We start from the raw sequence: 26,515 nt of genomic DNA, 5'->3' as shown, positions 1-26,515 counted from the left end.
AACATGGATATGCACATGTTTATACAATAGCCATAAAACCTAGAATATGAATGTAGGCTTAAACATCATATAGTGTGAAATCATAACCACATATTCATATATTCATAAATTTTCCTTCAAGGCCATAATCAACACATATATAATAACAATAAAGTAAACACTGCCACCATAGGTGGACAATACCACACAATGCCATACAAGGCTTCATCAACATTACTATAATGAAATAGAGAAGTAGAAGAGTAGAGGTATTCTTACCAATCCTTTACCTTTGGTCATCATTGACCATTACTACTCTTTTATAAATAGGGAAGTATCATAAGTTAATATAATAATACATGAAGTTAAGCATAATCTACAATGAGGTGATGTTACAACTAGTAGAATACATTAACAGACTAAAGGGTAAAAGGACATAGCCCATCTACCAATTTAACTTGCATGGATTACAGATCATATTTCATCAATAATATAAATCTAAGTCAGTAGATAAATATAGACTTAATCATATCGAAATAATGCTTACATCACTACAAGATCAAGATAATATCGTTGGCATTAAACTATCAATTCTATGTGGAGTAGAGAATAGGAAATCTTACAAATTATCCCAAAGTATTAATGATCAATCATATTTTATCAATAAATTACATTCTAGGAAGTAGATAATTAGATAAGAAATCAAGTCTTATTCATACTTAATTCATCTTTGAACATAGATCACATCATCTACATATCATTATCAATTCATAGACTATATGAATCTAGATCAATTCATGTAACCCTTTCTTTAATTTGATCATCAAGTATTTACACCCAAAATACATCAATAATTCCAACAAAAGGCAGTAGCTACAATGATGCTTTTCATGATCGAAATCATACACAATTGCTATAATCGACATTCTTTGTAACACTTAGAAACATACGCTATTAATAATTAAATCTTCATACATTGATTCTCATGGATCGTTACTAATCAATTTATAATCAATAAATGTAAATAACAGTAGATTTAGGCAATTCAATGTAAGAAAATCACAATTAAATAATTAACAAGCCATAATCACAAAGCCCATGCAAGGACTAACTTGATTTGAAGAAGGAGCATGAGTTCATCATGCAATTGGAGTAAAATCACTTCTAACAAATATATTAACATCAATTCATTATAACTTAGCAATTTAAAACCTTTTGAGAAAGACACCATGGCTAGATTGAAAGATTGTAGAGATTAATCATATAATCTTCTACGAAATCTTTGGCAAGAACTCTCCAAGTGAAAGGTTACTTAGAGATGAAGGATCACCATACCTTTGTCTAGATTAAAACCTCTATAATTTTATGATTCATCCATGAAAATTAAAGCTCCAATATGTTTTGATCTACACCAAAAATGGTTGTTTCTAGGGAGAATATTTTTGGAGGGAAAGGTTCAATTTTGTGGGAAAGGATTTCGAATGGGTTCTTGACGTGTTTCATAACTTATATACACCCAAAAGTATATAAATATAACTATTATAGTCTGCATAGGACGTAGTTTGAATTTCCAATTCACACCTCTAATTAAACATACATAAGACAGTAGCTGCAACCCACCATAGACGGAACCCATCGTTTGGTCGTTGGTCAATCGGCTAGTCGTCATTTGTCTTCAGTCTACTAGTCCTTAGAATAATATTTGGTTGAGACCTTCCCAGTATAGGTTTCAATTTACGATATCTTACTAACGTACAATTGGTTGACCATCCGGCAATCGTTTGGTCTGTTGATTGACGATGCCAAGGCAGTGTCTCGACCAGCCTTGGGTCATTCTTGTGGAGCCTTTCGTTAAGCCCTTTAGAAGTCATAGCCGACATTTCCAAAATAAATAAATTCCTTAAAATTTATTGATATCCCACATGATTTCCACCCAAAACAAATACACTTAGCACATAAAAACAGTCTAGGCCCCATCAAGACATACATTAAGAGTCTGAAGGGCGATCTTTCAAACGTCTTAGACGTTCTTGGTCGTTTAACCTTTAAAATTCTTGAAATTAAATATTCCATATTTAGGAATCATTTAAATAATTTTATGACTTCATAAACTCAAATAATACAGTATATAAACACGCATTGACACATGAGACACATAGGTGACTAGTCGTCGAACGTTTTGGTCGTCCCTTGACGTTCGACTTTCAAATCACCTCAAACATTACACACTTCCTATAATCCATATTATAAGTAATTATAGGACCTTATAACCTTAGGAAAAACATGTTAGGCCCTAGAAACCTTAATTCATTTAAATTTTCATAATCATATATAAACATGAAAAGAAAAATACCTTCAATCAATATACCACCTCCCAATAGCCACAATTAGCATTACTTAAAATCTCCAACATTTTACACAAAACTATAGAACTTAACCATTATCATTCACATAAGTCAAGACAATAAATTCTTCCATATCCATAAATCATCTTAACCCAAGATAGATATCAACACTATAAGGCAAACTATTAATGATTACAACAACAGACAACATTTAGTCTATAGACCATAACTATGTAATCATGAATGTATCTTTATTAGATCATAATAAATACACAAAATTTGGAGACACAATTAGGAATTTAACGAATACATGATTTGATAAATATTGATCAAAACACTATAATTAACATTGAATACTTCGTAAATCATCAATTTAAACCTTTTTGTGAAAGAGCCAATGCTTAGAGTTCGAAATAGGTTTTTTGAGATCTTTCTAAATTCCTTTGAAATTTTCTCCTTGAATGAGAGTAGAATCAAGGATGAAATCACCAGACCATATTGATGTAATTCTTGCACCCCGAGAGCACACCTAGAAGGTAAGGCACTCTCGTAGTGCGATACGACATTCTTAACCTCTCGGAGGTCTTGTACAAGATCTTTGACATAATTTTTTGCATACATGTATGAAAAGTGGTACAAAACCAATGATTTTCAGACAAAATATTTTAAAACATCGTTCATATTAATGTCACAGGAAAATACTAACCCTCAACATATGTCAATCTTAGACTCAAAAATACCTTGGGGCACGGACAATATGATGTGAATATAGAAATATTTATTCCATTGTAACACTTTTAATAAAATATATCTAAAGATAGTTATTCTCTCAAGTCAAGCGAGGACATACTTCACATTGCTTGAAAAAATCCTAGTTTCCAAGCTTCGCTTGAAGATGCTTTTGACCTTACACCTACACATTTAGATACGATAAAATGTATTGAATTAGTACAATGCATGTACTGAGCATGGCTTAATGCACAAAAACATAAAAACGGGAATTTGTGAGAAATATGCTCTTTTTGAGTAAAACAACAAAGTAAAAGTATAAGAACCACATTTAAGTACAAAACATCAATTTTAGAATACATTCCAAGACAAATACAATTTATATGAAATTATATACTCTTATAGTCAACATAACTATACATTACAATATAACGCCAGTAACACATCTGGAATACATAAACATTAGAATTAAGATCATGTGAGCTAATAAGAAATCCAGTGTCTTCTCCACACCGAAAGGAGGTGGTTCGCCAGTTAAAATAAATCTAGATCATGTGAGACTCATAAAATCCAGTTTCTTCCCCACACCGAAAAGGAGGGATTCTCGGCTACGGCGAATTCATATCATGTGTTTACTCCACGCAGAAAAAAGTGGCTCACGGCTTTAGTGAACCAAGAACATATTTTTAGCATTAACTGACATAGATCATGTAAGCTAAACTTGAAATCCGGCGTCTTCCATACATCGAAAAAAGGTAATATCTCTCTTAGGTGGAAACCATAGTCTAGTTCCTATGTTTTCTATACATTGTTCGAAGACTAGGGACTTAAGGAGCCTACTTATCAACCTCGGTGGTAGCCTCGTCTCATGATACTTCCACGTGCAAGTACATGATCATAAGTAGTCTATTGTTGCTTTGCTTACTTTCATTCTCATCTTATCTTTTATAGTTGACTCAAACATTATGGAAGCTTTCTTCTAGATTGATATTTACTTACTCTTTATATAGTTATAAGGTTAGTGTCACCCAACTAAGTCTTAGTTTGTCGTGTTTACTAGATAATTTTTTTTTGTCCTAGGTTAGATAGGGAAGTAGTTTAGGGTCTAGAATTAGTTAAATAGCACGGACCCACATAGTTTAACCCTTGTGCACACCTCCCTCCCCACGCTTGAATAACCTATTAAATTGATGTTAGGGTGATCCCCTCGTGGCCTATTCTCCACTATGTTCTTGCACAAGGGTTGCTTTTGATTTCCTAACTAAAATATTATTTATGGTTTATTTGGGAATTTTTTACTTAGTCAAAAGGATCCTACCTACTTGGTCACTACATAATCTACATGATCATTTAAAATGATCATGTGCTATGCTACCAAGGCTTGACAATTAGATGCCTCATACCAAATGTCATAAAATGGTTGATATGGTTGAATACCAAATTTTATCTTAGGGTCTTCTTTGCATGTACAATTCTTTGACAAGCTTATTAATGTTAGGAAATTGCCTGACATCTTTTTAAGCCAATACTTTCAATTATGCTCAATATTTTGCTTATTTGGGATATATAGAAATTGGTTAATACCCTTAGTCAATTCTCTATACTATGAAAAATATATCGCAATATTGGGCATTGGGAAGACTACGTAATCCCAATACACATTCCTATACACCTATTGGGCTCTTCACTAGACATGTAAATTTTTTTCCTGCAATGTTAGATATGTTAACATTGACATTCATGTTTATGTTGACTTTTATGTTCATATCGATGATCACATTCATTTACTAAAACATTAATGTTTATGTTGACGTTAACATTGACGTTCTTGTTTATATTGCCTTTTTTGTTGACATTAACATTCACCTTGACTTTTACATCGACGTTCACACTGACGTTAAAGATTATATTGACTATCAGGTTTACGTTCACATATACATTATCGTTGATTTTCACACTTATGTGGATGTTTACATTTACATTGACATTAACAATAACCTTAACGTTCACATTAACCTTAACGTTCACATTTACATTGACTTTGACGTTCGATTTCACATTTACATAGACGCTTATGTTGAATTTGATGTTCACATTGATGTTCATATTTACATTCACGTTTACATTGATTTTGATGATCACATTTTCTTTTACTATCATGTTGAGTTACATGTTGACGTTGATGTTCACGTTGACAATGAATTTTATGTTTATGTTCATTTTGATGTTAAAAATTATGTTTATTTGACGTGTACATTGATTGATATTTACGTCTACGTTGATGTTCACATTGACATTCATGTTTACGATGACATTTTTGTTCATGCTGACATTTACGTTGTTAGTTACATTGATGTTGAGGTTGATATTGCTGTCACATTGACGTTGACATTGCCATTGACTTTCATGTTGACATTTACGTTTACGTTCAAGCTGAAATTTACATTAACATCCTCCTCAAGCTCCACCTGAACTCAATGATTTGAAGTTTTAGTTAACATATCTACTTGCTAAGGGCTTCATTAAGTAGAGTATATCCCCATGGGGTGCTCTAGTGTTATTCATTAAGAAAAAGGATGGAACCTTTAGAATTTTAATCGATTCTCGGTAACTCGACAATGTTACAATAAAGAACAAATACCCTATTCACAGAATTGATGATCTATTTCGTCTGCTCCAAGGTTCAAGTTTTTTTCCTAAAATAGATATCCGGTGAAGGTATCACCATGTTAGAGTGAGACGAGAGTACATCCCTAAGACAGCTTTCCATACTAGGTATGGTCAATACGAGTTTCTTATCATGTCATTTGGTCTAACTAATGCACCAGCAGCGTTTATGGACCACATGAAGATGCTCTTCCATGAATACCTTGATTCTTTTGACGCAGTATTCATATATTACATACTGATATACTTTACGAGATGAGAAGAGAATAAACAAAATTTAAGAATAACATTGCAAGTGCTTAGGGAACATCAGATGTATGCAAAATTCAGCAAATTCAAGTTTTGACTGAGTTCAGTGATCTTCCTTGGTCATGTGGTGTCCGACCATGTTGTAGAGGTTGATCCGAAAAAAGATTGAGTCAATAAAGAACCTCCTGAGAGCCGTCACTAGTAGAGACATTCGCAGTTTCTTGGGTTTGGCTAATTACTATCATAGGTTTGTTGAGGGCTTCTCCACGATTGCTGCTCCATTGACAATTTTAACAAAGAAAATAGCGAAGTTTGACAAGTATACATCTATATAATTTCTCGGAGACGATGGACATGGAATAATCATGGACAACATAATATTCTCCGACTTCATGCAATTTTTTAGAGATAAATTATAGTTCATCAACATAACTGTCCAGGTGCTATGGGAAATTCTCATAGTTCTAAATGGATTGAAACTTTCCCTTTAAAGGCCCAATCTATCATTACAAGCATTATTAGCAATGTCAGGATGCAATGAATAAAAATCCTTCCAAGATTCACCATCAGCAGGATGCCTTAAATTTCCATCTTTAAGTTATTCAATATCATACCATCTCATAGCTAAAGATGTTTCAGAACACATGAATATCCTCTAAAGACTAGGCTTTAAAGGAAAGTACATTAAAAACTTCACTGGGATTTTTGTAACCTCATTATTTAAGTCATTATGAATATTCTTCCATAATGAAGCTCCACACACAGAGCAATTATCTAATTTTGCATTGTCATTCCAAAATAATATGCAATCATTAGTGAAAGCATTTATTTTCTCATAATGAAGATCCAAATCTTTCATGACCTTATTTGCCTTGTAAAAAGGGTCGGGTATCTGAGCAAATGGAAATGCATCTCTTATCAAGTCCAACAAATCCGAAAAGGATACATCAGTCAAATTGTGAATGCATTAAACAAGTATAGCCAGATGGTAAAACTCAACTTAGGAAAATTCATGCACAGTAGAAACAAATATTTTTTCCCTTCCTCCACTAATTTTAAAAATATCTTTGCATCTTCATATGGCCCCTCCGTCACTCCTTCATGTCTCTGAACATCTACTACATTTCTAAAAGTATCATGAAGTATTCTATCAATGTTGTCATGCATGTTAGAAGTTTCTTCTTCATCTGTTGGATGTTGCTTATTTTTTAGGAAAATCCTTCACCATGAAAAACCCATTTGGTGTATCCATGAACAAATCCATGAAAAATCAAATGATCCTCTACAATATTTTGGCAATGTCAATTACAATTAAAGCACTCTTCTTACAACGACACAATATTGCATTTCCTTATTAAACTCGTTCAAATGTTTTATCATGAAAATCAATAACTCCATGAATATATTCATTGGTGAATCTTCGAAGATTCATCCAACTTTTATCTCCAAATCCATTGAATATATACCCTACATGACATGTGCAAAACATTAAATCCAATAAATTCATGAGTACAAATAATATCGGCAAAACATAACAACTCGAACTTTTAGAATAATGGAATCTCAAACCTTCACATCAATTCAACAATTGAAATGGAAGTTGCACTGAAAATATAAACTTGTATAGTCACACTTCAAACGATGGATACAATATTTAATGAAGCACAAAGACAAGGACTATATTCTTTCTATATTAAAATGTTGAATCAAATAAATATTGTCTATCTAAGTAAATCATATGGTGGAGAAGAGAAAGAGACTTTGTAAGAAGATTTAGGGAATGGACTGAAAGAGGAGACTGTTTAAGCTCTCAAGTTGAATCATAACTTCGCAGTAATATCAAGAAGCAGGTATCGCAGGCCATTCAAGTTGTAAACCAAAAAGATAAGCCCCAAAATTGCATCATATCATGAAGGCCCACCTGCCATAGTTATATGGTAATTTGGAAGAGAAGGAATGCTAAAAGACATGTTAAAGAGGTCTCTTTTAATAAAATGTACATTCACTGTCAAAATATTATTAATTGTGCAAGCAGTTAAAAACTTTAAAAACAAATTCAGGTTCCACACATTTCTATTAGTTGGAATTTCAAAGTTAAAAATTGACACACAAATTCCTAAGACTAATACACTTGTACAAAAAATAATATAGCCAGTTTAAAATATAGACACCGCTTTTAAAAACACAACAAACATGTAAAGTATGTAGTAAATCAGACAAAGCAAATCAATGTGTGCTTCGTAAATAATCAACACAATATCGGAAAATGCACAAATCCAAATAATGTCATTAACTTTAATTAATAAATAGGGCCTTATGTGTCAATGTTTATGCTTACAATGACTTATAAGGAAAAATAACATTCAATCGAACAAGCAAAACACATAGAAAATATCAGAATCTGAATGTATTTCAAAGTAAAACGACAGTGATACTCAAGATTAAACATTCCTTAATAATCAAAAAAAAATTGAAGATAACTCAGCCTTAATCCCAAACAAGTTGAGATCAACAACATGATTACCAAAAAATAGATGAGAGAACACAGGGTCACACAACAACAATATTTACATCAAGGTTTGTAGTCAGTCAAAGGACAAGAGTGTTTTTCAAAAACGAACTATCTTAAGATAAATCAGTCAACAAAAAGTGAAACAAATACCAGTAGAAAGTAATTTAAGAGTAATTTTTGTCCAGATGCACATCAAATGGTGAATATTAAGGAAGAATTCAGCTGTAACAAAAAAAGGCAGAGAGAAATATTTACAGATCCACAAACTTGGAGCACTAGATTTCGACTCTCTTATGAGAATTCCCACCATAAGGTTTACCTACAAGGAAGAAGACATTTTCATATGCAAGAAAAAAAGAAAATGAAAAAGAATTTGATGGAAATGTACATTTTTTGATTTTTTTATTTTTTCTATGTTTCATTGTCTTATTTTGAGTCCAATTGGGACGTTCATTTTCAATAAAATGGGACCAATGCTGCAAGATTAATTAAAAAAAAACTACCGTAGTTAACATAAACATAATTCACCTTTATATGGAAGCATTCTAATGTTCCCCAGAAACAAAACAAAAACAAAACCAGCCGAATATCAAGACAAATAACATTCTGGTATGTAAAAAGAAGCAAGCACACAAGATGAAGTATAGGAACAGTAAATCCACCAGAAAACTAGAAACTATGCTAACCAAACTTATATAAAATCGATAGATAACTCCTAAAACCTAATTTACTATACAATTCGACACATAAAATGATTAGAGCCATATCACTCACAAACAAAACAACAACAAACACAAAAACATAGGTTTTACCTACAACAAGTCAGATAAACTCAATTTGAAATCAAACTGTCCATTACTAAGCATCAACATCAACAGTAAATAAAATTCATTCCAATAAAGACAAGACAACTCTTAAACAATCTAGAGGGCATATTTAATAGCAATCTAGCTTATCTTAAAGTCATATGACATAGTGGGTAAGCTTGCATATAGCACGGACAACCAGAAAGCATTAATGTTTTGAATCTAGAGCATTACTCAATAACAAATGCTTTTCAAGTTTCACCCTAAATCCACTTCATGCTTAACCCTAAATACTCAAGTATAAAATCCAATCGGAGTGCTTTCTTTTCAAATTTAATTAAATATCACAAAATCAAATAGAGGATGTTTATTCACTAACGATATTAGAGAAAATAAGATATATTTAAGACTTACCCATATATTAATCTTTAATATTTTACAAAATTAATTTAACGAGGACTTAAAAATAATAAACTACCATAGAAACTATAACATTTTTTACCATTAAGATGAATTTGTAGTCGAACTTCAAAATCATCACCAGAAAGAATGAGATGGTTGTTTTCCTCGACGAGTTTCAACAACAGCTTTACAAACAAGCTTCACTAACGCACTTCAACAACAGCTTCACCTACGAGCTTCAATAACAACTTCACCAACAGATTCACCAATGAGCTTCACAAATGAGCTTCATAGCCAAATATTGTTTTTCTCAACAAAATCTTCTGATATTCATTTCACAGCTTCACCTAGAAAAAGGCTCTCTCACATTTATTTGATGAAAGTTTATGAAAAATAAGGGTTTTAGCATCTGAAACAAATTTCATTTTTTTTCTTTTACATTTTTTAATAAGGTACTAATATATCATAATTATTTTTCTAGGAGGTACTAATGTATCTTTTCGAAATTATATTGGAGGGAAATATATTTTTTTAGGAGGGAAAATTATTTAGGGCTGAAAAATCAGAATTATTACCGTTTGCAGAGAGTTATCTATTGCGACCGTTTTAAAACTTGTTACTATAGATTCTCTCTAGAGACGGTCACGTGGATGATGCAATAGTTTATTTTAAGAATTGTTCTCTTACAGTCGAGGATATTTGGCCACAGTTATAGCTGTTGAAATAGGTGAGATATTGCTAAGATGGTAGAACCGTTGCTAAATAAGTGTTGCAGTAAGTCAAATTTCAATTAGTGACACTCGATTTCATGTTATTTCACATGATCTATGTCATTTTAATGATAAAGATTTCTGAAAAAACGAAAGAAAAAAAAGTATGTTAAAAGTGAACATGAGATCAAAGAAGATGATATGTAAGTTCAAAGTGAACTAGGTTAGCAAAATCATAAGTAAATCAAATAACCAATGTTTGATAAGAATAAAGTCTTTACATTTATTGGCTTATGCCAATGAAGAGAATTAAATATAAGGGCTAATCAATGCCCCATAATCTTTATAATGTGTAAATGATCAAATAAGGCATATCCAATAATCTTTATATTATACAAATGATCAAAAAATGGACATAGCCAATAATCTTTATATCATGCAAATGATAAAATAATTGGAATATCCAATACTCTTTATTTCATGCAAATGATAAAATAATGGCATATCCAACAATCATAATATTATGTAGGTGATCAAATAATAGGAATAACTAATAAAGATTGGGTTATAAATAATTCATGCGTAGTATAACAAGAATGGAAAGAATAACTCCTAAGTAGGATAGTAAAATCAATTCCTTAGTCTTTTGAATTTCTTACTTGGTTCAATGTAGGAATGGGACTATTATTAATTATTGAATTCTTAAGTAAAACATATGAATAAATGAGATCATCGAAATACACATCAAAAAGAAGAAAAGAATGAAAAATAAACTAAAGAAAGGGAGAGGAGCTCTCGGGTTTAATGGAGAGCAAAAAAATAAATTTTTGCTCGACTTGTTCTAGATTATGTTCATGATCCCAAGGTATTATGTACATATAGAAAATGAGTTGTGTGCTTTAAATGCACTAAAATATGTTATATTTATAGCATGATTCATAAATAACGAATAAAGATAGTACAGTGACTTCACTTTCAAAAAACAGAATGGTTATATAGGAAGAGCTTTCCTTGATCATGCATAGTCCTAATGTGTTTATGTGCATACACCAATACTTATTACAAGTGTTTACTAACCCATATACAAGTACTATTTTTATAGGTGCGTGTCCTTGAAGAAGATTAACTATCAGTTGAAGCTATTTTGACAAGTACCTCCAAACTTTTGTAGGTCCTCATGAGTTTGAGGATTCCTACACTTTATATTCTAGCTTTAGTAGATTAGGCATAGATAGTGGATATTGTTCGTAGCGTTTCCTTTAAAACATTTGTTCAAGATTTTGTATTAAGGCCAATTTGGCAACTGTTAATAATATTTTGAATTCTTCATTTCAATTGCTAATATGTTAATAGATTGTTGTTTATGTTGAGCTATTAGTATATCACTCTTATGCATAAATTATATAAAATCTAAGTGCACTTATGTAATGTTAAAAAGTTTTAAATTTTCCGTTAAATGTAATAGTATTATTGTGATAAAAGTGAAGAAGAGGCTTGTCTACGAAATCTAAGAGGTTAACGACGCCGGTCTCATCTACGTTCTAGAACCCGCGTGTGATAGAATTCATTTTTATATTAATGTTTACATTCATATTGACGTTAACGTTCACATTGACATTTATGGTAACATTGACATTCATGTTTAGGTTGATGTTTATGTTCACATTGACGATCATGCTCATGTTTACCAAAATATTAATGTTTATGTTGACAATAACGATGATGTTGATGTTCTTGTTTATATTGATGTTTTTGTTAATATTCATTTCACACTCACGTTTATGTTTACGTTGACATTCAGGTGTACATTTTCATAGACGTGACTTTTACATTGACATTATTGTTAACATATATGTTGACATTGACTTTAACATTCACCTTACTGTTCACATTGACATTCGCGTTTACATTATCATTGACGTTAAAGTTCACATTTACGTTGATGTTCATATTGACATTGACGTTCACATTGACTACTATGTTTACGTCACATTTACGTTTACACTAATGATCACATTTGATGTTACTAGCATGTTGAGGTATATGTTGACATTGATATTCACGTTTACGTTGACATTTTATGTCGACGTTTATGTTGATATTGATGTTTATATTTTTTTTCTCTTTACGGTTATTGACATTTACAAATACATTAACGTTCCGATTGATTTTCACGTGAATGTTGACGTTCATATTGACGTCAATGTTCATATTGATGTTTACATCAACATTAAGATTTATATTCACATTTACATTAAAGTTCACTGTGATAATTATATTTACGTTTACGTTCACGCTGAGATTTTTTTTACATTGATGATGACATAAATATTGATATTGATGTAGACATGGACGTTGATATTGATGTTGATGTTGACAAGCGCATTCAGATTAACGTTTACGTTCACATTAATTGACATTGACGTTGTTATTGATATTTAAGTTTCACATTAACGTTTACATTCACGTAGACATTGACAATCGCGTTGACGTTCACGTTGACGTTAACATTGATGTTGACGTTCACTGAGACGTTTACCTTTATGATGAGGTTCAATTTTTGTTGACATAGACATTGAAGTTCACATTGACGTTTATGTTGATGCTGACGTTCAGTCTTACATTGATGTTTACGTTAACATTCACCTTGATGTTCATATTGACATTCATGTTTACTTTGATATTAACGTTCACGTTCACATTTATATGATGTTTATCTTGATATTTATGTTCATATAGATGTTCATGTTTAGATTGATGTCAATGTTAACTTTGACAATTACATTTGCGTTCACCAGCATGTAAAGGTTTATGTTGACGTTGATTTTCACGTTGACATTAACATTTATGTTGATCTTGACATTTTTATTTATATTGAGTTTTATGTTGATTGGCGTTTACATCTACATTAATGTTCACAGTAACATTCATGTTGATGTTCACATGAATACTGACATTCACGTTGACGTTGATTTTCACATTGAAGTTCATATTGACGTTCACGTCGATGCTAGCATTGATATACACTTTGACATTCATGTTTACGTTGTGGCAGTGATAACATTAACATTTATGTTAATGCTGACATTTAAATAAATGTTGATAATGACGTTAAAATTAATGTTCACATTGACGTTGATGTTCTTGTTGATATTGACGTTGACATTAACGTCCACGTTTACGTTAGCATTGACATTGACATTGATGTTCCCGTTAACTTTCACGTTGAAGTTCACGTTGATATTTCCATTGACATTCACGTTGACGTTTGTGTTGACTTTATATTGATGTTAATGTTGACGCTCACATTAATGTTCACATTCATGTTGACATTGATTTTCACGTTCAAATGCACATTGACGTTCACATTGTCATTGACGTTCACTTTTAACGATGACGTTGTGGTTCACATTAACATTCATATTGATGTTCATGTTTACGTTTATGTTGATATTTATGGTGACGTTAATGTTCATAGTGACATTGATATTAATGTTGCGATGACTTTAATATTGATATTTACATTGATATTTATGTTTAGGTAAACATTGATGTTCACAGTCATGTTGATTTTGACGTTGACATTGACATTGATATTGATGTTGATGTTGACATTGACGTGGACTCTAACGTTGACTTTTACATTGATGTACACGTTGATATTGACGCTGATGTTGATGTACACTTTTACAATGACGTTCACATTAACATTCATAATATTGTTTACGTTTAAGTTTACATTCACATAGACGTGGACATTTGCATTAATGTTGACGTAAACATTGAGTTCACACGGACGTTTAAGTTGATGTTCATGATGATATTTAGATTTATGTTGATGTTTAAGTTTACATTGACATAGACATTGACATTCAGATTAACAATGACGTTTATGATGACGTTGATGTTTATTTTGACATTAACGTTAACGTTCACCTTGACATTCACACTGATGTTGATGTTCATGTTCGGGTTTATGTTGACGTTCATGTTGACAGTGATGTTTACATTGACCTTCATGTTTACGATCATGTTTACGTTAACGTTGATGATCACATTTGAATTTACCATCATGTTGAGGTTTATGTTAATGTTGATGTTCACGTTGCCATTGACATTCATAATGGCACTGATATTTTTTTTAACACTGACATTGATATTAATATTGATGTAGACGTAGACGTTGATGTTGACGATGATGGTAAAACTCAAGTTGATGTTCATGGTGACATTGATATTGACGTTTACATTAATGTTGTTATTATAATTAACGTTGACATTAATGTTAACGTTGGTGTTTACATTGACCATTATGTTGATGTTGACATTGACTTTCACGTTCACATTTAAATTATCATTGATTGTCACTTTGACATTCAGGTTAACCTTCATATTTACATTCTCGTTGTTTTTAGATATACGTTAACGTTCTCCATGATGTTTATATATACGTTCATGTTAATCTTAACGTTCAAATTGTCGTTAATGTTGATGTTCAAATTCACATTCACGTTGACATTTACGTTCACGTTAACATTCACACTGGCGTTTACATTGACGTTGATGCTAATATTTATGTTGACATTTACAATGATTTTTGCATTGATATTGATGTTTAAGTTGGTTTTTAAGTTAACATTTACATTAACGTTCACAATTATGTGAATATTTACTTTCTTGTTCACGTTCTAGTTCAAATTGACGTTGACTTCAACTTCATGTTATCATTTACGTTAAAGTTCACATTGACATTCACGTTCATATTAACATTAACGTTTAAAATAGAATTTATGTTGATGTTCATGTTGATGTTAACATTGATGTTCACGTTCATGTTGATGTTGACGTTCACGGTTATGTCTACCTTTATGCTGACATATACTTTTACATTGATGCTAACATTGACATTATCGTTCACTTTGATGTTGAAATTGATGTTGGAATTGACGTTAACATTTACGTTCATATTGACTTTCAAGTTAACATTTGTCTTGGCATTCATGTGGCCGTTCAGGTTCTAGTTGATGTTTACATTGATGTTCACATCGACATTCTTGTTGACATTTATGTAGACGTTCATGTTCATCTTCACATTGAAGTTCACACTGAAATTCACATTTCAAGTAGACGTTAACATTTACATCACGTTCACGTTCATGTTTGTGCTGACAATTACATTTACATTGATGCTTATGTTGACATTAACATTAACTTTGATTTTCAAGTTGACATTGCCATTGATGAGACATCGACATTGAAATTCATGTTGACATTGACATTCACTTTTACATTCACATTGACATTCACGTTGATGTTGACGTTCACGTGTAACATTGACATTACATTAACATTGACTTTCACGTTGAAAATGACATTCACGTTGACCTTTACATTGACATTGACATTCACGTTCATATTTACAGTGACATTGACATTCGCATTCATTTTCACCTTAATGGTTATGCTGACATTCACGTTCCCACTAACTTTCAGGTTGCCGTTTATGTTACGTTCTCAGTTACATTCATGTATACGTTAAAGTTTATAAAACATTTATGTTTATGATGACATTCACATTAATGTTAATGTTAACATTGACTATGATGTTTGCATTGACGTTCACGTTTAAATTGACGTTGACGTTATATTAATATTGACATTAACATAGACGTTTACACTTAAATTTATGTTAAATTTTACATTGATATTCAAATTAACATTTCTATTAATGTTGACGTTGACGTTGATGTTCATATTGACGTTAATATCTTCAAGTTTACGTTGATGTTGATGATGATGTTCATTTTTACCAACACGTTGACATTTACGTTCTTGTGGATATTGAGGCTTAGGTTGAATATAATGTTGACATTAAAGTTTACTTTAACATTTGCGTTCACGTTGACATTGATGTTGACATTTACATGTTGACATTGACGTTTAAATTCACATTAACATTTACGATAACGTTCAAGTTTACATTCAAATTGACGTTCATGTTCATGTTGACGTTTACATTGACGTTGATGTTGACATTCACGTAGATGTTCAAGTTCATTTCACATTAAAGTTTACATTGACGTTCACATTTCAAGTCAATGTTCACATTGACGTTCACGTTCAAACTTATGTTTGTGATGATATTTCATTTATATTGATGCTAATGTTCATAATAACATTAACTTTGACATCTATGTTGACGTTTACATTGACCTTGATATTTATATTGATGTTGATAAGACATTGATGTTGACTTTAACGTTAATGTTCACGTTGACATTTACGTTAATGTTGACATTGAAATTGACATTTACATTGACATTAAAGTTTATATTGACCTTCACATTGACTTTGATGTTGATGTTGACAATGACATTGACGTTTATGTTGACCTTTACATGGACGTTGACATTCACGTTCACATTTACATTAATATTTACATTCACGTTGACGTTCATGTTAATTTTTATGTTGACATTGACGTTCCCACTTACTTTCAGGTTGAATTTTACATTACATTCACTTTGACGTTCATATATACGTTAACATTTAAGTTGATTCTAATCTTAACGTTAACATTCAGGTTTATGTTTACTTTAACATTAATGTTAATGTTGTCGTTGGCATTGACAATTATGTTGACATTGATGCTGATATTTATATTTACCTTTACGTATATGTTGACATTCACATTTAGATTGACATTAATGTTCATATTAACGTTGACATTAACATTAATGTTTATGTTGACGTTGAAGTTAAAGTTTACGTTGACATTCACATTGACGTTCATATTAACGTTCATGTTCTTGTTCACTTTCACATTTATGTTTTTATTAATATTCACATTGACGTTCATTTTTACATTCACGTTTACGTTGATGTTGATGATCACAATCACATTTACTAACATTTACGAGGATGGTGATGTTGATGTTGAATATCATGCTAATATTGATATTTATGTTAATTCTCAAGTTGACATTAACGTTCACATTAACGTTGACACTGATGTTGACCTTAATGTTGACATTTATGTTCATATTGATGTTTACGTTAACATTCATATTGCCATTCACGTGGACGTTAACGTTCACATTGATATTTAGATTGACGTTTATGCTGAAATTCATGTTGATGTTCACGTTCATGTTCACATTGAAATCTACATTGACGTTCATGTTTCAGGTCATTATTTACACTAACGTTCACATTAAAGGTTACGTTTGTGAGGACATATGTTTTTGTCTCCAAAAATGTAACTATTTGTGTATGTGTGTGTGGTCGTGGCTATTTTTCATGGTTTAGGATTTGAAATGGCATGATGGTTATTTATATTTCATGTACACATGTTTATGTATATTTGATATTTATATGAGTTCAAATGTTGATGATTTGAGGGATAATCTTTTGGCTAAATGAATCCATGAAAAACACCTAAAACGTTCTAAGTGCACTACGAAATTCCCCTAAAAACTAAGGTGTAACTCGATGTATGGATGCTGAAAAATTAAAAGAATATTTGCAGCTTCTACTGATGAATTTCTGTCAGCAAAGAGGTTTCAAAATGTTTGAAAAAAATGAATTAAAACAAGTGAGGTCATGGTGGATATAACCCGTGACCTCACCATGTTTAAAACCATGAAAATAAAGAAGTAAAAAGAAATGTGGTGAAGGGGATTCGAACAATGGTATTTTTAGATAATGTAACTTAAAAAAAACTACAAATGAGAGGAGTGGGATTCGAACCCACGGCGTATAAATAACATATAAGGAAGAGTAAAAGAAAAAAAATGTGAGGGGTGGGAATCGAACCCACGACTTCTAGGCAGTGAAGGAGAATAAAGAAGATGAAAGAAAAGAAATGTGAGGCCTGGTAATCGATCTTACGAGCTCTAGGTAGGTAAGGAGATACTGAGGAAATGAAAAAAAGAGAGATGTAAATCGTGGGAATCGAACCCACGACATTCTAGGCATATTTAAGGGTAAAAATTAAAAGAAATTAAAGAGGAGCTACGGGAGTTCGTACCCACAAGCCCTCGGCCAAAGGAGAGAAATTTAAAGGCAATAAAAATAAAAAGTAAATGAGGTTTTGGGGGTTCGATCCCACATCCTCTTAGTTCCATTCAGAGAAATATGTAGAGAGAAATTAAGGGAAAAATTCGAACATGGGTCACAAAGTCGTATGGATCAAACACAAATTAATAAAAAAATGTAAGTGTTGTTCAAGAGACTTGAAAACTGGGTTCCTTTGCACAAATTCCATATTGATACATAAGTCATATGTGAATTGAATGTTAAATAATAATGCTTCCTACTTAGATCGAAATCGAGATTTTGACATAAAAACAAGGTGCATATGTCTTGTATGACATAATCTTAGGAAGTTATGAGTCACTTAAACGAACTATGAATGAAGCCTCATGGTTTGTATGTGTACACGTATTAATCTACCATACATTTAAAAGTAAGTGAACCTATGATGTATGTAATGAAATGATAAAACCCAAGAAGGGTTAAGTAAGAGTGTGAAACACACTAATGACAATGTGAATTGGCATATTATGAAATGAATAATGAAATGATGAAATGAACAATGAAATGACGAAACCCTAGAAGGGTTAAGTAAGAGTTTTAAACACATTAAATGTCAAAATGCATTGTCATATGATGAGATGAACATTAACATAAAAACGGGTGTGTAAATATGAAAATCAAAAGGAGTAATGATAATGAATGCGGCGACAACATGATATGAGGCTAATATAAAAGATAAGAGAAATCTCAGATGAGCCTAAGTTAATTTTACCAAAACATACTCACTTATGAGAGTGTAAAGTTAATGAACAAACCAGTCTCTGTGAACACTTCAATGAAAGTATTGAGATTAACACACTTAATACTACTGATGAGATGAAAATAATATATTGAGCTATGATGTCCTCATACAAGAAACCATGTTCGATGACGTATGAGTAGACTGTAATTGAACTTTATACTGAGCACTCATAGACTAGCTATGAGTGGTGATGCCTTCATTCGGTAAAGGCAGAGGTTCACGTAACTCTGATGAGATGAGATTGTCTTGCATGCCGGGTATGGGTCTCTTTATAAATCGTAGGCTTCGAACCTATTCGGCCAATATAGGGATCTAGCGGGGTTCAATTCCCATGTACGCTAGTATGTTTTGGCTCACATTTGCCGGTGATTCCACCTCTTTTCTGTATGGGGTTTCATGACACTGGCTTTCATGATGCTCAAATGATATATGTCTGTTAAGGTTAATCTTCCCAATGAATGAATGAATCCTGCCTCAAATGATGCACATAACGAAACTAGTGACACCAAAGTTGTTAGGATAGGATAATCCATAGGTGAGTTAGATTCAAGTAATGGCAATAGGTCAATCTGTGTCATTGCACAATGAACCCTATGAAAGTCTTAAACTACATCCTAGGTATACTTGGTGTTTACATTGTCCCATGAATGAAATGAAATAAAGTATGTATTAGTGAATGAAACACACTATGTGCTTGCTAAAGAAGACTCCCTAGTTGAGGTCCCATATGTTGATCCCTCATTTATGGGAAGTCTTAATGTCATGTCCATGATTCCAAAGTCTAATTACATACGAATGAATGATATGAACAATGTTATGTGTTATATGAATTAAGATATATGCTATGTGTAAGATGTTATGTGTTGTGTGCAATATTATAAGTATGATGATGTATGTTACTCTCATGGCATTACTTTCCTAATCAAAATTTGAAAGCTCATAAAATTTATTTATCTCAATTTGGCAAGTCCACTGACTTGACCTTCTATTATCATTGTTGTAAGAATGAAATATTCTTACTCATGCATGTCCTTGTTGTGTGCTTTCATATACCCATACTTTGTTATAGTGTGTACTAATTACATACAACTCTACAATTTTAGGTGCAGGGATAGGTGGACACTAGAGCTATAGGTTGACGCTGAAACTATCCGGATGTGAAACATTCATCCGGACATGGTAGGTCCTCTTTCTTTTGTGGATGCTTTCCCATTATATTCTACCTTATTTATCGGATTTTACCTAGTGTAGTATTTTCCAATAGCGTGTCTTTCCCCTTTGCTTTAGACATTTTATTTGTGCCATTTTTGCAAGTATACATTTAATGCTATAATAAACTTTTTCTTTCATTTGATAATCTTAATGTTAGATGGTTGATTGTGATTAATCATGAATCTTATAGAATAATTAGTATGTATGTTTCAAAAAAAACAGTTTCATGTTTTTAGCTAAAATTAACCTAAACAAAGTAAGAATGACGTATGTAGGCTTGTCTGCGACCTCTGAAAGGTCAATGAAGCTGGTCTCTTCTGAGGTGTAGACTTCGGTCATCACAACATTCACACTGACTTTCATGATGACGTTTATGTTAGGTTCTCATTGACGTTCATATGTACGTGCACTTTATGTTGACGTAAACTTTAATGTTAACATTATGGTTTATGTTGACGTTCACATTGACGTTAATGTTTAAATTGATTCTGATATTTATGTTGATGTTTACGTGCACGTTGATATTCATATTTACATTGACTTTGATGTTTACATTGACGTTGATGTTAAAGTTCACATTGACATTCACATTGGCATTCATATCAACGTTCATGTTCATATTTATGTTATGTTCACATTGACGTTAATTTTTATGTTCATGTTTACGTTGATATTGATGGTCAGGTTCACGTTTACCAACACATTGATATTTACATGGACACTAATGTTGATGATGATGTTCATGATGATATTGAAATTTTCATTGATGCTAATGTTAACATTAACATTCACTTTGACGTTGACGTTGACGTTTACAATGATGTTGATATTTACGTTGACATTGACATTGATGTTTATGTTCACATTTTCATTCACGTAGAAGTTCACATTCATGTATATGTTTACATTTATGTTGATGTTCACGTTCATGTTCACATTGATATTTACGTTGATGTTCACGTTACAAGTCGACATTCACATTGAAGTTCACATTCACGCTTACATTTGTGCTGACGTTTACATTTACATTGATGTGGACATTTACTTTAACACTCACTTTGATTTCCACAATGGAAGTTGACATTGAAGTTTATATTGACATTGACGTTGATGAGACGTTGATGTTGATTTTCTCGTCGACGTTCACTTTGACATTGACGTTTATATTCACATTGATGCTGACATTGACGTTTATGGTTACTTTGATGTTTATGTTAACATTTACATTGAAATTCACGTTGAACTTTGCATTGATTTTGACATTCATATTCACATTTTCATTGACATTGACATTAACATTCATGTTCATGTTAATGTTTATGTTGACGTTAACATTCATACTGACTTTCAGGTTGATGTTCATGTTATGTTCACGTTGATGTTCATGTATACGTTTGTATTTACATTGATGATAACTTCATCATTAACTTTTATGTTTTTGTTGATGTTCACATTGACGATAAGCCGTACAATCGGGCGGCTCCATCGTCTGAATTGTAGTCTGGAGAAGCGTCCTCAACTGCGGAATAGGCCCAAGTCCCCTGTTAGGGGGCACCAGAGAGGGTGGGAAACCCATCGTAACCAGACCCTAATGGACCACAAGGCGCAGTGTACGAGTCAGGTCATTCTGTAATGCCGCCCAAATTGGGCAGTGAATTCCATCCAAGGCTAAATACTTGCGAGAGATCGATAGAAAACAAGAACCGCGAGGGAAAGATGAATAAGACTTTGAAAATAGAGTCAAAGAGTGCTTGAAATTGTTTGGAGGGAAGCGGATGGGGTTAGGCGGTTCACTCACTTGAATGTGAAACGGTGACAACACGATTCGCCGATCGACTCGTGGCATGGACTAAAATAAATTGGGGGCGGCCGAAGTCCGGGCTGTCTATACTCCCGTAGAACGCCGTCTCCTTGATTGTGGAAGGCAGCACGCGCCTATGTCGTGCTTCGACATCTTCGCACTCTAGACATTGGCATGTGCGCTCCGCATTCGACCCGTCTTGAAACACAGACCAAGGAATCTTACATATGTGTGAGTCAACGAGCGAGTAAACCCGTAAGGTGCAACGAAACTGATTGGTGGGATCCCCCAAGGGGTGCACCGCCGATCGGCCATGATCTTCTAGGAAGGGTTCGAGTATGAGCATACATATCAGCACCCGAACGATGGTGAACTATGTCAGAGCCAGAGGAAACTTTGATGGAGGGCCGCAAGGATACCGACATACAAATCGTTCGTCTGACTTGGGTATATGGACGAAAGACTAATCGAACCGTCCAGTAGCTGGTTCCCTCTTAATTTTCCCTCAAGATAGCTGGAGCTCACGTGCGAGTTCAATCAGGTAAATCAAATGATTAGAGGCCTCGGGGCCGCAATGCCCTCGACCTATTCTCAAACTTTAAATAGGTAGGACGGTGCGACTATGGATGGCGCTTAAGCGCGCAACCTACACCCGGCCGTCGGGTCAAGTTCCAGGCTTCGATGAGTATGAGGACACGACGGTCCTTGCAAAACCTTGGGCGTGAGCCTAGGTTGAGCGGCCGTTGTTGCAGATCTTTGTAGTAGTAGAAAATATTCAAATTAGAACTTTGAAAGCCGATGAAGAGAAAGGATCCATGTGAATGGCACTTGCTCATGGGTTTGCCGATCCTAAGGGTTAAGGGAACCCCGACAGATAGCACGTTTCATGCGTACTCCGATATGCAATTTGGTTAACATTCCTTAACTGGGACATGGTGTTACTCTTCAATACAGTCACTATCAACATTCATGATCACTTTCGCTAGTGCCTCAACACAAATATGCTCTTCTATTTGTACCTCGGAAGAATTCTCTACCTTGTAGGGTATCACAGATACCGATTGGAGCTCACCATTCTGCCTAATGGACCAACAAATGTTGAAAGTCGTTTCTTCATTGTTTAACCCAAAACTTCATCTGCCCTTTCTCCATACTATATAAGGCACGAGCGGTAACAAGGAAAAGTCTCCAAAAAAATAAGCACCTCAAAGTACATCTCACAATAAACAATCACAAAATCGGCTTGGAAAATAAGTGTCTCCACTTTTACTAGCACATCACAGAGTATCCCAATAGGCATCTTAACAATTCAATCAGCCATAAGTAGCCGCATCGTAGTGAGATTTTTTTAACAAAAACCCAACTTCCTATTAAAAGAGAGAGGCATGTTATTTATGCTTGCCTCAAGATCACATAGTGTTTTAGCAAAGTATAACAACCCGATTGAACATGGAATAGTGAAAGCACCTGGATCTTCTTTCTTTTGCACATGAGACCTTGTAGCAATAGCACTACTGTGTTGCATCAGATGATCATCTTCAAAACAAAGTGATCTCTTCTTAGAAACGATATCTTTCAATTACTTGGGGTAATCAGAAATTTGTTCAAGAGATTCTATTAAAGGGAATTGGTGGAAAGTTGTTTCTACATAGTAATAAAACACCGGTATTTACCATGTTCGGCCTTTTTCACCAAACATTATGGAAATAGGGGTTGTGGTTTAGGAATGGGGGTCACTTTTTGGTGTGTCACAACTTCTTTCCCCATTTTATCTACCAACTCACCACTAATTTCCTCTATCTCATCATCTTTAACATAGAAGTTACTGTGAATATGAATGTGAACATTTAAGTTCAACGTACATGTGAATGTGACCGTCAATGTAAAAGTCAATGTGAACATCAACGTAAAAGTCAACGTCAACGTCTCATAAACGTTTATGACAATGTCAATGCCAATGCCAATGTGGACATCGAAGTAAATGTTAATGTAAACGTTAACATCAACTTCAACATAAATGCCAGCACAATTATAAGAGAGAATATTTACGTCAATGTGAAAAACAAAATGAAACGTGAATGTTAATGTTAACATGTACATGAATGTCAATGTGAACGTCAACATCAATGCCAATATGAACATTAATGTAAACATCAACATGAATGTGAACGTCCATGTGAATTACAAGTGAATGTTAACGTGAACGTCAATATGAAAGTAAATTTTAAAATAAACATTAACATCAATGGGAACATCAATATCAACGTCAATGTGAACGTAAAAAATGAAAGTTAGTGACAATGTTAGCATTAGAATAAATGCTAATATATGCATGAATGTAAACATTAACATTAGCGTCCACGTAAATGTCAACGTGTTGGTAAACGTGAATGTGTTGATCAATATCATTGTAAAGGTGACTAAAAATGAACGTTAACGTCAATATAAAAATCTATGTGAACGTAAACGTGAACATCAAAATGAACAATAATATATGTCTTTGAATTTTAACGTCAATGTCAACATAAATATCAACGTCAATGTAAATACTAATATGAACATCAACATCAATGTAAATGTTAACATCAATATATACATAAATTTTATCATAAACATAAGCATCAAAGTCAACTTAAAGGTCAACATAAATATCAATATTACCATCAATGTGTATGTCAATATAATCCTGAATGTTAACGTTATAGTTTACGTCAAGCTAACATGAACTTATACATGAGCGTCAACATGAACATATACCTCAAAGTCATCGTGAATATGAATGTCAACCTAAATGTTAATGTGAATATAAATGTCAACGTAAATGTAAATGTGAACGTCAACGTCAATGTAAAGGTTATCCTGAACGTCAATGTCAATGGCAACAACAACATCAAAGTAAACATCAATATAAACATCAACTTCAATGCCGACGTGAATGTAAACATCAACGAGAATGTGAACGTGAACATGAATGTTAATGTGAATATCAACGTGAAAGTCAATGTCAAGGTCTCATTAACATCAATGTCAATGTCAATGTAAGCATGAATGTCAAAGTAAATGTTAATGTCAATGTCAGCATCAATGTAAATTTTAATGTCAGCACAAACATAAGAGTGAACATGAATGTCAATGTGAACAACGACTTGAAACGTGAACATCAATGTAAACTTCAATGTGAATATGAACGTGAACGTCAACATGAATATCAATGTAAACATCAACATGAATGTGAACATCAATATCAATGTTAACCTAAATAACAAAGTCAACGTTAACATCAAAATGACAGTTAATGTCAATGTTAGAATCAACGTAAACATCAATATCAACATGAACTTCAATATCAACATCAAGATCCATATTAACTTCAATTTGTTGGCAAACATGAACGTGATCATCAACATAAAAAAAAGTGAATGTAAAAAGGAACGTCAACGTGAACATCAATGTCAATATGAAAGTAAACGTGAACATTAACATAAACGTTAATATAAACGTCAATGTGAATGTCAACATGAACTTTATTGTCAACGTCAACATAAATGTCAATGTGAATTCCATTGTTAATATGAACATCAACGTCAATGTAAATGTGAACATCAATGCATATGTAAATGTCAAGCTAAAAATTAATATAAACATCAACATAAATATCAATGTAAACGTCAGTATTAATGTCAATGTGAACATTAACATAAACCTGAATTTTAATCATAAATGTAACCTAAACATAAATGCAAATGTATATAAGAACAACAACGTGAACGTCAACATGAACGTCAGTGTGAATGTGAATGTCAACATAAGCATTAACATGAACATGAAAGTGACTTTCAATGTAAATGCAGATGTAAACATTAACTTCATCATCAACACCAACGTTAACATGAACTTCAATATATATGTCAATATCAACTCCAAAGTCAATATCAACGTCAACGTCAACATCAACGTACAAAAAAACGTGAATGTAAAAGTGAACGTCAACATGAAAGTCAATATCAATATGAACGTCAATGTGAATGTCAACATAAACCTGAATGTTAACGTTAAAGTTTACGTCAACGTAAATTTGAACTTACACATGAATTTCAACAAGAACCTAACGTAAAGGTCAACTTGAAAGTCACTATCAATGTGAACATCATCATAAACATTAACGTCAATGTGAATGTTAATGTAAATGTAAATGTAAAAGTCAACATCAACGTAAAGTTCAATGTGAGTACTGATGTCAATATCAACATCAATAACAAAGTCA

General features: G+C 32.8%; 1 protein-coding gene across 1 annotated transcript in view; it reads left to right on the top strand.

Annotated features, from left to right (window-relative positions):
- LOC138347569 (uncharacterized) overlaps positions 1–21,434 on the top strand; it is a 30,598-nt gene extending 9,164 nt beyond the window's left edge. Inside the window, exons 2-12 of the mRNA XM_069295865.1 lie at positions 4,974–5,473; positions 12,217–12,438; positions 13,587–13,665; positions 13,941–14,078; positions 14,276–14,431; positions 14,480–14,689; positions 14,780–14,838; positions 15,185–15,522; positions 16,640–16,899; positions 16,983–17,072; positions 21,135–21,434. Coding sequence (XP_069151966.1) covers positions 4,974–5,473; positions 12,217–12,438; positions 13,587–13,665; positions 13,941–14,078; positions 14,276–14,431; positions 14,480–14,689; positions 14,780–14,838; positions 15,185–15,522; positions 16,640–16,899; positions 16,983–17,072; positions 21,135–21,434 — 2,352 coding nt within the window. The remainder of the gene's footprint in view (positions 1–4,973; positions 5,474–12,216; positions 12,439–13,586; positions 13,666–13,940; positions 14,079–14,275; positions 14,432–14,479; positions 14,690–14,779; positions 14,839–15,184; positions 15,523–16,639; positions 16,900–16,982; positions 17,073–21,134) is intronic.
- Positions 21,435–26,515: the final 5,081 nt, after the last annotated feature.

The sequence above is a fragment of the Solanum lycopersicum genome, chromosome 3 (assembly GCF_036512215.1).
Source record: "Solanum lycopersicum chromosome 3, SLM_r2.1".
Classification (NCBI taxonomy): Eukaryota; Viridiplantae; Streptophyta; class Magnoliopsida; order Solanales; family Solanaceae; genus Solanum; species Solanum lycopersicum.
The sequence above is the reverse complement of the archived record's forward strand: the minus strand, read 5'-3'. Positions and strand labels throughout refer to the sequence as shown.